A 13,607-nucleotide genomic window follows, 5' to 3' on the forward strand; every position below is an offset into this window, starting at 1 on the left:
TTTCTGAGTGAATTTCACTTCGTGAAAAAAAGTTTCTGGAGAAAATCTTCATAGGCAGAGACTAAAAACTTTTCTCTACGAAAAAAGTACTTATCTATCTCACACAAAAACTACGTACTTAACCTTAAATTTTTTTCCCCTTTCAAATAACACGTCATAATCTCTCAAATTCTCTTACAACAGGAATTTTGAGATACTGTTAGAATAACAAACATAATATTGTGCAGAAATTTCAATATAAAATGTCATTTTGATATTCTCTTTGTTTTCCCAGAGTTTTGCACCGCCATACTGCGGCAATGGTTCCCTCAAATAAGAATACAAACATGCTGAATGTAGAGTTATTCAATCTTGCACCACAGATTGAATGTAACCAGTGCTTAAACATATTGCGAGAGTTGTAGGAAAGGAAAACTCCCATCTAAAAGGAACGGACAATACACAATGGGACGACACGGATCTGCTTTTCAAAAGGAAAGCGTCTCTGTCTCATTTCAATTCATATTTCGTATCATATAACTGTCTTTGTTTTTCTTCCAAAATTTTCATCAAATTAATTTTTAATATTCCAAGTTCCCTCTTTAGAAGTTGTCAATGAAAAATTTCCGTAATTTGAAATTTGACGTGATAACATAACTTATCTAATATGAAGTCATGAATAACCTATGTGAAATTGTTTTTAAAAATGACATTGTAACGTGTCTTCAAAGAGTAGGGGACTTATTTTAAAAAAACAGGTCCGGTGTTTTGATAGTTGATACTGTGGTATTAGTGGTGTTTGGAGGTGTAATGAGATGACTAATTTCACGGTAATGAAGATTCTCAAAATTATTGAAGTAATAAAAGTAACCTCCAATAAACAATAAATGAAAACGTATAGAGAATCCAAATAGATACCAAGAAGTAATCATGGTCAGAATTCAAGAGGAGGTTAGTGAGCAAAAGTTATTTTTTAGGAAAATTCTGTCGGCGCTCTTCTATGGGGTTGCTTCCTTTATGATAACGGTCGTCAATAAAACCATCCTGACCACATACGGATTTCCTTCTTTTCAAGTACTGGGCCTCGGACAAATGTTTGCAACCATTGTGCTTCTGTTCATTGCCAAGAAGATAAAATTAGTGAATTTTCCAAGTTTGGATCTAAACACATTTGGAAAAATATTTCCATTGCCTTTGATTTACATAGGAAATATGTTTTTTGGGCTAGGAGGAACGAAGGAACTGAGTCTTCCTATGTTCACAGCTCTCAGGAGATTTTCTATTTTAATGACTATGGTTTTGGAGTTGTATGTTCTTGGAGTTAAACCCAGTTTAAGTGTGCAATTCAGTGTGTATACTATGATTGTGGGGGCTGTCGTAGCAGCAGTGAACGACTTGTCATTCAAAGTGAGAGGTTACATTTTTATTTTTTTGAATAACTTCTTTACCGCTACCAATGGCGTATATATGAAAAAGAAGTTAGATTCAAAGGAACTGGGAAAGTATGGACTGATGTATTACAATTCCTTATTTATGATTGTGCCAGCAACTTTCTTCGCATTTTATTCTGGAGATCTAGAGGCTGCTTATCAGTACCAGTATTGGGATAATTATTTATTTTTGGGTCAGTTTTTGTTATCTTGTGTGATGGGCTTCATTCTTAATTATAGTGTGATACTATGTACCTTGCACAACTCTGCACTGACAACCACAATAGTGGGAACTTTGAAAAATATTTGTGTAACCTATCTTGGCATGGTAATTGCTGGAGATTACATTTTTTCATGGCCCAATTTTGTTGGAATCAATATAAGTGTAATAGGAAGTCTTGTATACACATATGTCACTTTTCGTAGAAAAGATACTGCCTCATATGCTCCATTGCCCACCAAGGAAGTATCAACGTCTGCGAATATTGTATAGCATTTAGAGATTCTGATGAGGAAAAAACTACAAATGTAGTATAGTGTGAATGTAGCTCAAATCTGTTAAATATGATAAGTATTTATATCAACATATTTTATCTGTTTGAAAATAGCATCTTCAATGTTTTGAAAATGGCATCTTCGATGTCCTAACAGAAAGATGACAGTTCAATTTCACTTTTCTTGTAAATTGAAGTCGTTGCCATAAAGTCACTGACAGTGTTAAAACCTTATCATTTTATATTTTTCTGGGTTAGTAATGAATGGTGAAGCTCTTCAGGGCTCTACTTTTTTTAAATTTACAACAACTTCATTGTTCTAGTGATATTTTTTTGGGTATTTTCATCTTTTAGGTAGTAAAAAAGAATGAAAATTAAACACCTTATTACATAAGTTACTGTATAAATACCAATATTTTCTTCAATAAATATATACTATATATTTTTTAAATTTTGCCTGTCAAAAAATCTCATGAATACTCGAGTATCTTAGTGTTGATAATCTCTATTTGTCATCAGAATCTATCAAATGAAATCAACTTAGGTCCCAACAGTTTATTTGTTTATAAAAATATTCACAATTTCATTTGACTGGCATCATTATGAATATTTATTTTTGAGAAAGGCATTGGCTTTCTTACCCAAAAATTCAATCTCTCCTAAAAATATACCCCTTTCAATTTGAATATTTATCATGCCAAATTTGTTAATTGCCTTTTATAAAAGTCATGATCTAATCTTGAAGTTCATCATCTTCCTTTCTTCATAAGTTTTTTTTGTAGAAAGTAGTGTAGAAGTAGGTATCCAAAAAGATTTCTTCGCAAAAACTAATCTCTTCTGAAAAATATACCAACTTCAATTTATAGTATATGGTGTTATCATATGAGTTTTCATAACGTCAGTTCGTTGCCATTCTAGGTATTACTAGAATTTAATACATTTCTTCTAGATGAATAGCCTGGTTTTATTCCTATACCAATTTGAAAAAATATTAGGAAAATAATGTGTATAGGGTTAGTTGTGAAAGGTATTGGTGGTTGTTGGGTTGATGTCTGTGTTTATAAAGCTGTTTGGACGTTACAAGAATGTTTTATTTCTGTTGCATTCATTACAGTATATACTAATGGACCTGGGTACGAATTCTCTGCCAGAGCAGATTTTAATTCACAACTTAATTTTCAAGATCTTGACTTAATTCTCGGGATTTCAACGTTTTTCCATGTCTTTTCACCTATTTTCGAGATCCAGTACAAAATCTTGAAAAAATAACGAGTTAATATAAAATGAAAAATTAAATGTTGCTATCGAACAAAAGTTATTTTCTGAAAAAAATTAAAATGTGCAATTGAGAACTTCCGATGAGTGTGTGAATTCAATATATGTACATATTTATTGTGACGCTCAAAGATACTATTGTATGGCGAAACACATGTCACGGTTTTGTAAACTTTCAAGTGGAAATCCCACATTGAAGTGTGCTTTTTAATACATTAATTCAATATATGTTTTTCATAGATAATTGTTCTGATAACTTGTCACATTAAGTTTTCTATTACAAATTTAGTGTTTTTTAGATTGTGGAAGGTGAGAAGTCCCAAAAAAAGTTGATGAAACATGTACTTCTTCTGTAGTTTTCTCTCTGCTCTATAAACTTTTTTTTTCAATAAACAAACACAAACAAGGATGATCCTTGTTTATTTAAGTGTTTCGGAAAATAACTGAGATCAGCACGGTTTTGATTCATGACATTATTATATTACGAATATGTTAGTTCATTTTTATTTTGTATATTCTACAATGAACACCCTGAAAACACCAACCCCACTACTCTCAATTTAACCTTCACAACTACTTTTCTACTGTACATTATATCTGAAAACTTTGGAGGAAAGAAAAAATGCATTTATAATTTATAACATACCTACCATGTTTTTGCTTAACATTACTGACATCAAAACTATTGAAAACCATGAGCATGTAAAAAACCCCTTGCCAAAGAGTTGTTGGTAATTTATGCCTAGATATAGGTACATCTAGTAGAGCACAAAAATTTCTCCACAGCTTTGACAAAACAAATATTCCCAATGACATTCAAATGTATTGAAAAAAACTGCAAATATTGAACCCACCTATTGAAATAAGTATTTGTGAAATATTCATAAATATAAATTTACTTTCTCTACTTGAAAATGTATATTTATTAAATAAATTCACTTTTAGAAAGTTTGCAAACTTGAATTCTTCCGGAAAATGACTTTTAAGAAAATCACATTTCCAGTTTGAATCTTTGTTTTTTTTTAGTAGCAAATATCAATTTTTATTTTTGAGGTTCGAATTGAACATAACCTCAATTCACAATGAAAACAAATGATTGAAGTAAATTGTTGAAGTGTGTACCATGTGTTTTTCCCAAAGAGACTGAACTTTCTGTGTTGCCCTGCATAAGAGAGTAAATTTAAAATTTTTAAAACTGTGAGTAATCTTTCATGATTTATAGAGATAAGAATTCCTAACAGAAGTATTTTCTGCTTTCACAAGGAAATTTTTTTTGCAGTTTATTGTACTTTATAATTTAATTCAGCTTTTCCCTTCCAAGTTAACATGAAACTACACCATGGTCGAATAGTATAAAAGATCTGATAAATTTCGGTATTGTGAAGGTGTTTTTTATCAAATGTCGACGTTTCGACATCATCTCAGACGTCATTTGCAAGACTAGTTACTGCTTCTGCATTGTGAGGTGCAAATCACATGCAAAATAACACAACAGAGGAACACCCGGAAAAACAACAGCCTGTGGGACATCATCAGTTTGTCTTCAACAAGGACTGTCTGCGCTGGTGATGCCCAACAGGCTGAAACAGCTGTCTACCGGTGGCAATTGAATTGAAATCAAATTATGGATGATTGGTTTATGAACAAATATATGAAAACAACAATATTTAAAGTTGACATGGTTGCTAGACCAAAATATTGCTTTGCAGAATATATTAGGCTCAGATAGAAATCATTGAAACCTTTTTAATTATTTCATTCACTTATCACTTGATGTTTTTTATTCCAGACATTCAAAATGTATAATTAATTATCGAGATTCATGATCATCTCATATTTATCTCAAATAAGTTCCTAATATTACATATTTATCAAGATCTCAGAAATTGTAATTTTTTCATTCATGGTAAATTGTAATGTATATATAAAAATGACAATTAGAACGTTTATTTATGATATTTAAACTGACTCTTATCAGCATGTACATACCATATGCGTTATTTCAGTTATTCCAGTATGATTATTCTAGGTATTTGAAAAGGTATATCTAGTAGCTTGATATCAGTTAGAAAGCAAATAACTTTGAACAATATATTATTGTACATCTAAATCCATAAAAAATGTGTTTAATATATAATTTTCTTGAGACATATTAGGAAACATTTTAATAGTAAAGTGATATTTGGTATTATTGAAATAATCATGAAAGGAATACTATTGTTTTTATCTCATTAAATCTGTTTCAGTGACAAAAAAGTATAAATAATGAGTATAAATAATGCCCAATTGAATTTTAATTTGTGTGTATCAACATAAAAAAATTATTTGTAACAATGTAAATGTTCCTTTCACTTTGAATTAAAAAAGTGTTGTATAAATGGTTGATTATTTAGAAATTTATTCCTATAGAAGATAGTAACTTTGTGATTGTAGCCATGAAAATCATTGATATTTGGAGAGTAAAAGGCAAAATAACTCACCTTGCCTGATTATGTTACCCTTTCAATAGAGAATGGTTTTGGAGTACTAGCTCCTTATCAGTGCCAGGTGGGTTATTTCAGAAAGAGTGAACCTCTAAATCTCCGGGGTTAAAAAAATACTGGATATTGAAATTTTTTCACATAATAGTAATAGGACTGTTATTGTATGCGTTGTTACCTAAGAAGGTAAAATTCAGTAAGATTGAAACATTTATCAGAGATCCTCATTTCTCCCCTTATGAAGATTATTGTTTTTGAAAGCATTGGTAGGTAGTACTTAAACAACATCCAAGGGGAGACTACTGATCGAAAGAGTTTTTGGTGATTTTTGTTTCGTCAAGTGAAAAATTCATAATTTCACAATTCTATTTTTTTAATCCATATCGACTTTTTTATTTTTATATTTACTAGAAAATTAATATTTCGAAATGAAATCTCGAAATATTCATCTCTCCCAACTACCTACATCGTAGATTCTGCTAAATGCCTGCCAAAAAACAACTACTTCCGCGGCTAATACCACGCTGTATATGTTTTTCGTTCATCTAGCAGCAGGACCATGCTGAAATTATTTGAGTAGATCACCTACAGACTGATTTCGAGAAATTATCCCTCATCACTGCAGGACAGCTCCGACCCAAACAGCAAAGTGTTTGGGACTCGGCCTGGACTGGTTTTAGCCAGGGAATTTGTTGTTTTCTGGCAGGCATTTACCAGGACCTACGAAGTTCTAGTACGTATGTATCTCTCCTCGATACAGTTTTCAGACACAGTATGATCTATGGAGTATTGGTACATGGGATGTTTCTTCCCCGCTTGGGACTTTGTTCCCTAGTTAACAATTACTGTTAAGCTGTTGCTACTTATGATGCACTGTTTGGAACCTTTGGTGTAGAAATGAATATTACTGGAGTTTTTTGCCAACACCAAATCGTTATTTTTAACACCTCGACACGTGTTTGAGGATGATCACTTGGTGATCGAAACACGTGTCGAGGTGTTAAAAATAACGATTTGGTGTTGGGAAAACACTCCAGCTGTTACTAGTTAACAACCTTTTTTTTAGACGAAGATTTCATACATGCAGTTCAGCCGCGTTGAAATTAATCGATTTCCAGGCACTTTGTTGTTTGGGTCGGATCTTTTCTGAACTGATGAGAGGTAATATCTCCAAACCAGTCTGTAGGTGATCTACCCGACTGATTTCAGCATGGTTCTTCTGCTGGATGAACGAGAAACATCTGCGAGACTAACCTCAGTGAGGTATCTTGCATAAATGTCTGTCGGATATAATTCAATATCCAGCGTGGTATCAGACGGGGAAACAGTTGACCTACGGTATAGGTAGTTGGGAGAGATGAATATTTGGAGATTCTATTTCGAAATAATTATTTTTCAGTACGTATGTATCTCTCCTGGATACAGTCTTCAAACTGTGGATACTAATAATCGAAATGTCGTAAAGTTTCTTGGTATGAAATCTTTTTTTCAAAATATATTTTGTTTACTTCAAAAAAAAAACTAAGGTGAAAATTTTTGATGAAAAATGATTAAGTGACTGAAAATATAATTTTATTCACGGAAAATAAACTAAGGTATCACAGTTGAAAGAAGATAACATTAATTTATCTCTTCTATGGGAACAAATTATTCTGAAAAATAATTATGTATTTCAGGTAGTAGTTCAATTACTTAAAAAAAAAACAAATGTTTTTTTGTTTTAATTGTTGTTTGTGCAATGCGAGTATTTAGTTAACAATTTTTTTTGTTTATTGTGATGTTAATTTTTAACACAGCCTTGTCTTATTGCGAAATATATCGAACATTATAGATAAAATCAGCATGAATTATTGGAAAAAATTTAAATGCGATGTGTGCCATCAAATAAAATTTATCAACTTCGAAGATGAAAAAATTTGGTTGGCATTTTTTTCGTCCTCTTATCTTAATTTTCCAATAACTAATGTCCTGTAATTTGTTGTTGTACCAAATATTTTATTTATTGTGATTATTGAAATTTTAATTGTACAAATATATTTTTATTGACAAAATAGGTACTGTTATTGGTCGTAGTTTGTTTGATCTATATATGCAGGTTTTACAAAATAATACAGTCTACTAATATTGATAAATATTTGGTCAATTAGCTGAAAAATTCATTAAGTAGTTTACACTTTCATTATAAATTACCTACTCGGCGCTTACGCCAAAGGATACCTTTGAAAAATTCAAATTTTTTATATCTTTAGTTACATTGATCAAAATTTCATGTTCGTAAGTATGAGGGTTTCAGAACGTGTCTCAATTGTGATTATTCTGTGAAACAATTTAGCACTTTAAAGATATTCTGTTGGATATGTTCAACTGCCAAGTATAAATATTTTTTAAGAAATTCTCTGGGTTTCTCTCAATGAATGAGAATCAAATGTAAGGATTTCACATGTCATTGTTTCACAGAGATTTCTTTTTCAACACAAAGGGTTAGAAGTTGCATTTTCTTTATATATTTTCAAAGTGGGGTAGGCTCGTTATAATTATTTATCTGTTCATTATATCTAAGATTTGAGTAGTGAATGTAATACCTAATTAACAAACTGAATTTGATCACAGTTATCGATAATTTTGATATCAGAACAAATATCGCGATGATTCTTGGGTCTAAATAGAGTAAAATTGATTTTGAAATAGCATATTCATAATCTATTTTGATGAATACTTCTTGTTTTTTTTTGCTTATTTTTGTACTAGTTTCTTTCTGAAGAAGGTTGCTGTATAATTATTACAGAGAAGATAGATAGATATTCTTTATTCATTCAAGTGTACAATAGATACTATCCAAGCGGGTGTAGAACATGCTTGGCGCTTACGCCAAAGGATACCTTTGAAAAATTCAAATTTTTTATATCTTTAGTTACATTGATCAAAATTTCATGTAAGTAAGTATGAGGGTTTCAGAACGTGTCTCAATGGTGATTATTCTGTGAAACAATTTAGCACTTTGAAGATATTCTGTTGGATATGTTCAACTGCCAAGTATAAATATTTTTTAAGAAATTCTCTGGGTTTCTCTCAATGAATGAGAATCAAATGTAAGGATTTCACATGTCATTGTTTCACAGAGATTTCTTTTTCAACACAAAGGGCTAGAAGTTGCATTTTCTTTATATATTTTCAAAGTGGGGTAGGCTCGTTATAATTATTTATCTGTTCATTATATCTAAGATTTGAGTAGTAAATGTAATACCTAATTAACAAACTGAATTTGATCACAGTTATCCATAATTTTGATATCAGAACAAATATCGCGATGATTCTTGGGTCTAAATAGAGTAAAATTGATTTTGAAATAGCATATTCATAATCTATTTTGATGAATACTTCTTGTTTTTTTTTGCTCATTTTTGTACTAGTTTCTTTCTGAAGAAGGTTGCTGTATAATCATTACAGAGAAGATAGATAGATATTCTTTATTCATTCAAGTGTACAATAGATACTATCCAAGCGGGTGTAGAACATGCCACTAACATAAACAGACTATAGATGAAAGAAGATAAAAGAAGGAAAGAGTAAACCAAAAAAGGGAAATATAATAGCTTACGGACTAAGATTACACATTGAAAGGTGTTTTTACCTATGGTATGCAACATTTTATAAAATTATCACATATATATTGAAAATAACAAATTTATAGAGGGCTGTCTTCAAGATATTCCTTCAGTTTATAGTAAATCTTTTGTATTAATGACTGCCTAAGACGATGCTTCATTTTATTTATCGGCATATCTGTATGGTGAATGGATCCTGCAACTTCCGATTTATGTTTGGTATACAACGACAACCTATTATCACCACACACCTGCTGATCCTATTGTATGAGAGCGGAATAAGATATTCAAAAAGTAAGTCACGATTTGATAGTGTTAAACGCCCACATTGTAAAGATAGCTATTGTCAATAGTACATTGGCGAAATATGACTCAAGTGGACGAAGTCTTTTAACACAGAACGTGTTTACGTTTCTGCGCTGACTTATTTTGGTTGGCATCTTTATGAAATTTAAGGTACGAGGTGGATTGGGATTTTCTGAACTTTCGTTAAGCTTCATTCCTCAAAAAAATCATTTCTTTCAATTTACTCATAGCTTTGGGACTTGTAATTTCGAAAGTGATCAGTGGAGCGTGTTTGTCAAAAAAATTATGAGGCGTTTACTCAATTGCAGAAGAGAAATGAGCAAAAGTTTCTGAAAAACTCACCGCTCTAGAATCTCGTAAAATCTTTGTGTATCAAGTTGTTTCAAAAGTTTTCTAAGTTGTTTTAATGAGTCTACTTTAAACTGCAATACCTGAGCGAATACTTATTCAATTCATTCGAAATGAGCGTCATTTGAATCAGTGTACTTTTGCAAACATAACACAAGTCGAATAATTCCATCAGCATAAACATTGGGTGCTTCGATGAAGTCGACGAAAGCCTTTTTGCCTGGTCCTGATTGGCGAAGGTTCTACCGGTGAGAAAGTTATCGAAGTGCTTGAAAAGATGGTAGTCGGTTGGTGAGAGGTCTGGGGGGTATAGTGGATGAGGCAGAACTTCTAGGCTCAATTTGTGTAATTTTCGGACGGTTATTTGTGAAGTGTGCGGACGGGCATTGTGGTGGAGCAGGATCGGACCTGAATCACACCAGCCGCTGACCACCATACATTAACCATGGTCTATTTTTGGTCGGTTGATTTTGCCTTTGGAAAGTATATGGGTGGTTAATTTGTGTCCGGAGTCCAACCACTGTCCTGAACGTGTCCTGTTGTCGTAGAGGATCCACTTTTCTTCATCACACGTGACGATCAGGTCCAAAAAAGGATCTTTTCGGTTGCGCAGAAGCAAAGAAGAACAGACCTCGATACATCACAATTTCTGTCGTTTGTTCAATTCGTGGGGCACCCACTTTTCGAGCTTCTTGACTTTTCCATTACTTTTCAAACTATCAAAAACTGTTTGGAATCTGACGCCTAGTTCTTCAGATATCCCACGCACCGTTTGTGGTTGGTTAATTTCCACGAGGCTAAAGTCTATGGAACGAAATTTCGGAAACCAACATCGAACAGTTCGTTCATTAATACTATCATAGCTAAGTAATAAGTGCCTGGTTAATTTTTCGAGCTGTTTCGGCAACGCTTTGGTTCAATTTGAATACGTACATAAAAATTGCCCGAAATTAAAATTTGGAAAAAATTAACAGCAATGTATAGAGTAGGTACAAAATTCTCTATCGATCAGTGGGTATTTTAGATATGGAGCTACAAAAACAAATGACATTAAATCGGACAAAACTTTTTGAACAACCTGTTATTTAATACATTTCAAATACACTTGTGAAATACCCATACTTGGTAAAGTATATTTAAGTTGGAAATAATGTTCGACGATATTGTGTTTTTAGGCTACGTGTACTTTGCGGCTGCGAAATTTCTGTGACTGGAATAATAATGTTTACATAATTTTTATCTTCATTCCAAAACGATATGTGAAACGATACCATAAAAATAGCCATTTGTTAGATGTTACATTCGTTACATGTTTGTTATTCAGATATGTCCACAGTCAAACAGTAATTTTAAACTTATACCTAGAAAGAATTATAACGGGGATAACATTATTTGAAAATGTTATAAAATTGGATGAGATAGACTCGTGGCCATTGTAATGAACTCCAGTCATATTAGAGATAGAACAAATTGTGTCGATGACATCAACGTTGCACATACAAAAGTGTGTGCAAAACCTGCATAATTGATTATGTAATTGAACAAAGGGAACTAATTGATCATTATAGAAAAATTAGCACCTCTAAATATTTTTTTCCACATGTATCATCTACACATCTACACGAATCATGTACTATTATAATTTTTGATTGAAAAAAGGGAAGAAAAAGTCTAAACATTTTTTTCATAAACAAATTTCTAGAACGAAGGAAATTATTGCCCTGGAAATGAAATTGAGTACATCGGAGATAATTTAGAAACATACAGTTTGAAAATTAATTTGAAATTTCACTGAATATATCCTGAATATTTTTTTACAATTGGGGTCACGAAGAGTGAAGATAAAGATATTTAGCGAAGTTTTTGTAATACTCAAAATAATTCGACTGGCACAAAAACGGATTCGATAGGGATTTCTGGACAGTAAAAAACTGCACTTATTAAATTCATATTACAGAAGTGAAGGAACTGATGTATTCATTACCAATATGAAAGATATGGAAAAGTTATACAGCAATACCTTTAGGTTGCAGTAATGATTTATTTTTTTACAAAATTTGGTCACTTGAAATGTTGAGCAGCATACATCCTTCCATAACTCAGCAATTATAGGAACGTCAAACACGTCAAGATAAACGAAAAAAACAACTCAAACACATTGGTATTCTTTCAATATTCAATTTTCCAAGGGAGCAAACTTGAAATGACAGACATATCTATTTTTAGGGAGTACCTAATAATGGTTTAGCAATATAATTAATTATTACTAATTATATTTAGTTTTCATGTTGTATCTTTTTTTCAGAAAGAAGATACTGTACGTCTTCTTTGACTCAAGCTCATTATAACATTTAAATAAATAACAATGGTGCTTCCATAAATAACAATACAATCAATAATAATAATGTTAGTAGTAATATCCTTGACGCGATTCCTAATTTGTCACTTTGTATAATTATGCTAGATTGCATATCTCACACCTGAACTTGTTTGGATATTTCAGGAATTTGATTACATGGAAATTGCTTATAATACTAATCCTTCCATAAACTCATTTTTTTCTATGGTCAGAGATAAACCTCTTACCATGTCACAATCAGAAGAAATAAATTTAATTCCTTGCTTTCACTATGAAAACAACTCATATTGGTCAAACATCAAGATTATTGAAATAACGTATTATATTCCATGAAAACGAAGGCAGATAAGCAATTACTATCCATGATTTTATTCAAAACACATAGCTTCATCAATTACTGGTACATCAAACTATTCTACAATGCCCTGTATATAATAGTAGGTAATGACAACACTCATTAGGTAAATGAATAATTCTGGCGAAACAGGTGGGAAGTTGATCCTTTAAAAAAAATTAATATTTTGCGTTTATTGATTTCCAGAGTTTCTGGCAGATTTGATTATAATTGATTATCATGGATAGCGTTATCAATTTTCATCAGGTAATGGGTCAGTCTTCATAATTGGTTATTAAATTTTTTGCTTTCATAATGGAAAAATTACATTATTCAAACTTCAAGATTATTAAAAGACCGTATCATATCCCATGAGAGCGATTGCAGATTAGCACTCAATAAATGTGCCTTGAGTAAGCATGCTAACTCAAAGTGTGAACTTCAATAATACTAATGTTGCAAAGAGGTAGTTTCTCTTGACCAATCAATGCACAAATGAAAAGTTGTTCTCAATCACTCGAGTGACTTTTTTTCACATAATTTTCCAAATTTCACATTTTAGAATGCATAACATAAATTTTTGTTTTGAGGTTTGCTAATTATAATAATCATCATAATTTCTCTTGTCACTTTCTACTACTCCATTTGATACAAAAAAAATGGATGAGAGAATCTTCCAAAGAAAGGAAGGATTAATCAATTTGAAAATAAGTAACTCTATACATGGATGTGTAGATCATGCAAAGAAGTAACTTTCAGACACAAACTGAAAGAAAGTCCTCCTGAAACAGCTACTTTCATATAAACATTGAATTACACGAAAGAAAAAATTCTTTCGAAACAAATACTTCTATATGAACACTGAATTATACAGAAGATACTTTTCTCTATTCAGTTTGTATATCGAACATTCGTGGAGGAATAAGAATCAGATATCATTCACATGAGTTCTACTTTGAATGAATGGTAATAAATTGTACTCACATGGAACACTGTC

At 31.7% G+C, this 13,607-nt stretch overlaps 1 protein-coding gene across 1 annotated transcript in view; it reads left to right on the forward strand.

Annotated features, from left to right (window-relative positions):
• The first annotated feature begins 568 nt into the window (after positions 1-568).
• The window catches only part of LOC111517831 (UDP-sugar transporter UST74c), a 67,671-nt gene continuing 54,632 nt past the window's right edge, over positions 569-13,607 (forward strand). Inside the window, exon 1 of the mRNA XM_074178377.1 lies at positions 569-4,375. Within this exon, the coding sequence (XP_074034478.1) occupies positions 910-1,902 (993 nt within the window). The 5' untranslated portion in view covers positions 569-909 and the 3' untranslated portion in view covers positions 1,903-4,375. The remainder of the gene's footprint in view (positions 4,376-13,607) is intronic.

The sequence above is a fragment of the Leptinotarsa decemlineata genome, unplaced genomic scaffold, assembly GCF_025532065.1.
Source record: "Leptinotarsa decemlineata unplaced genomic scaffold, Ldec_3_MD MMD2_tig00003736_RagTag_RagTag, whole genome shotgun sequence".
NCBI lineage: Eukaryota > Metazoa > Arthropoda > Insecta > Coleoptera > Chrysomelidae > Leptinotarsa > Leptinotarsa decemlineata.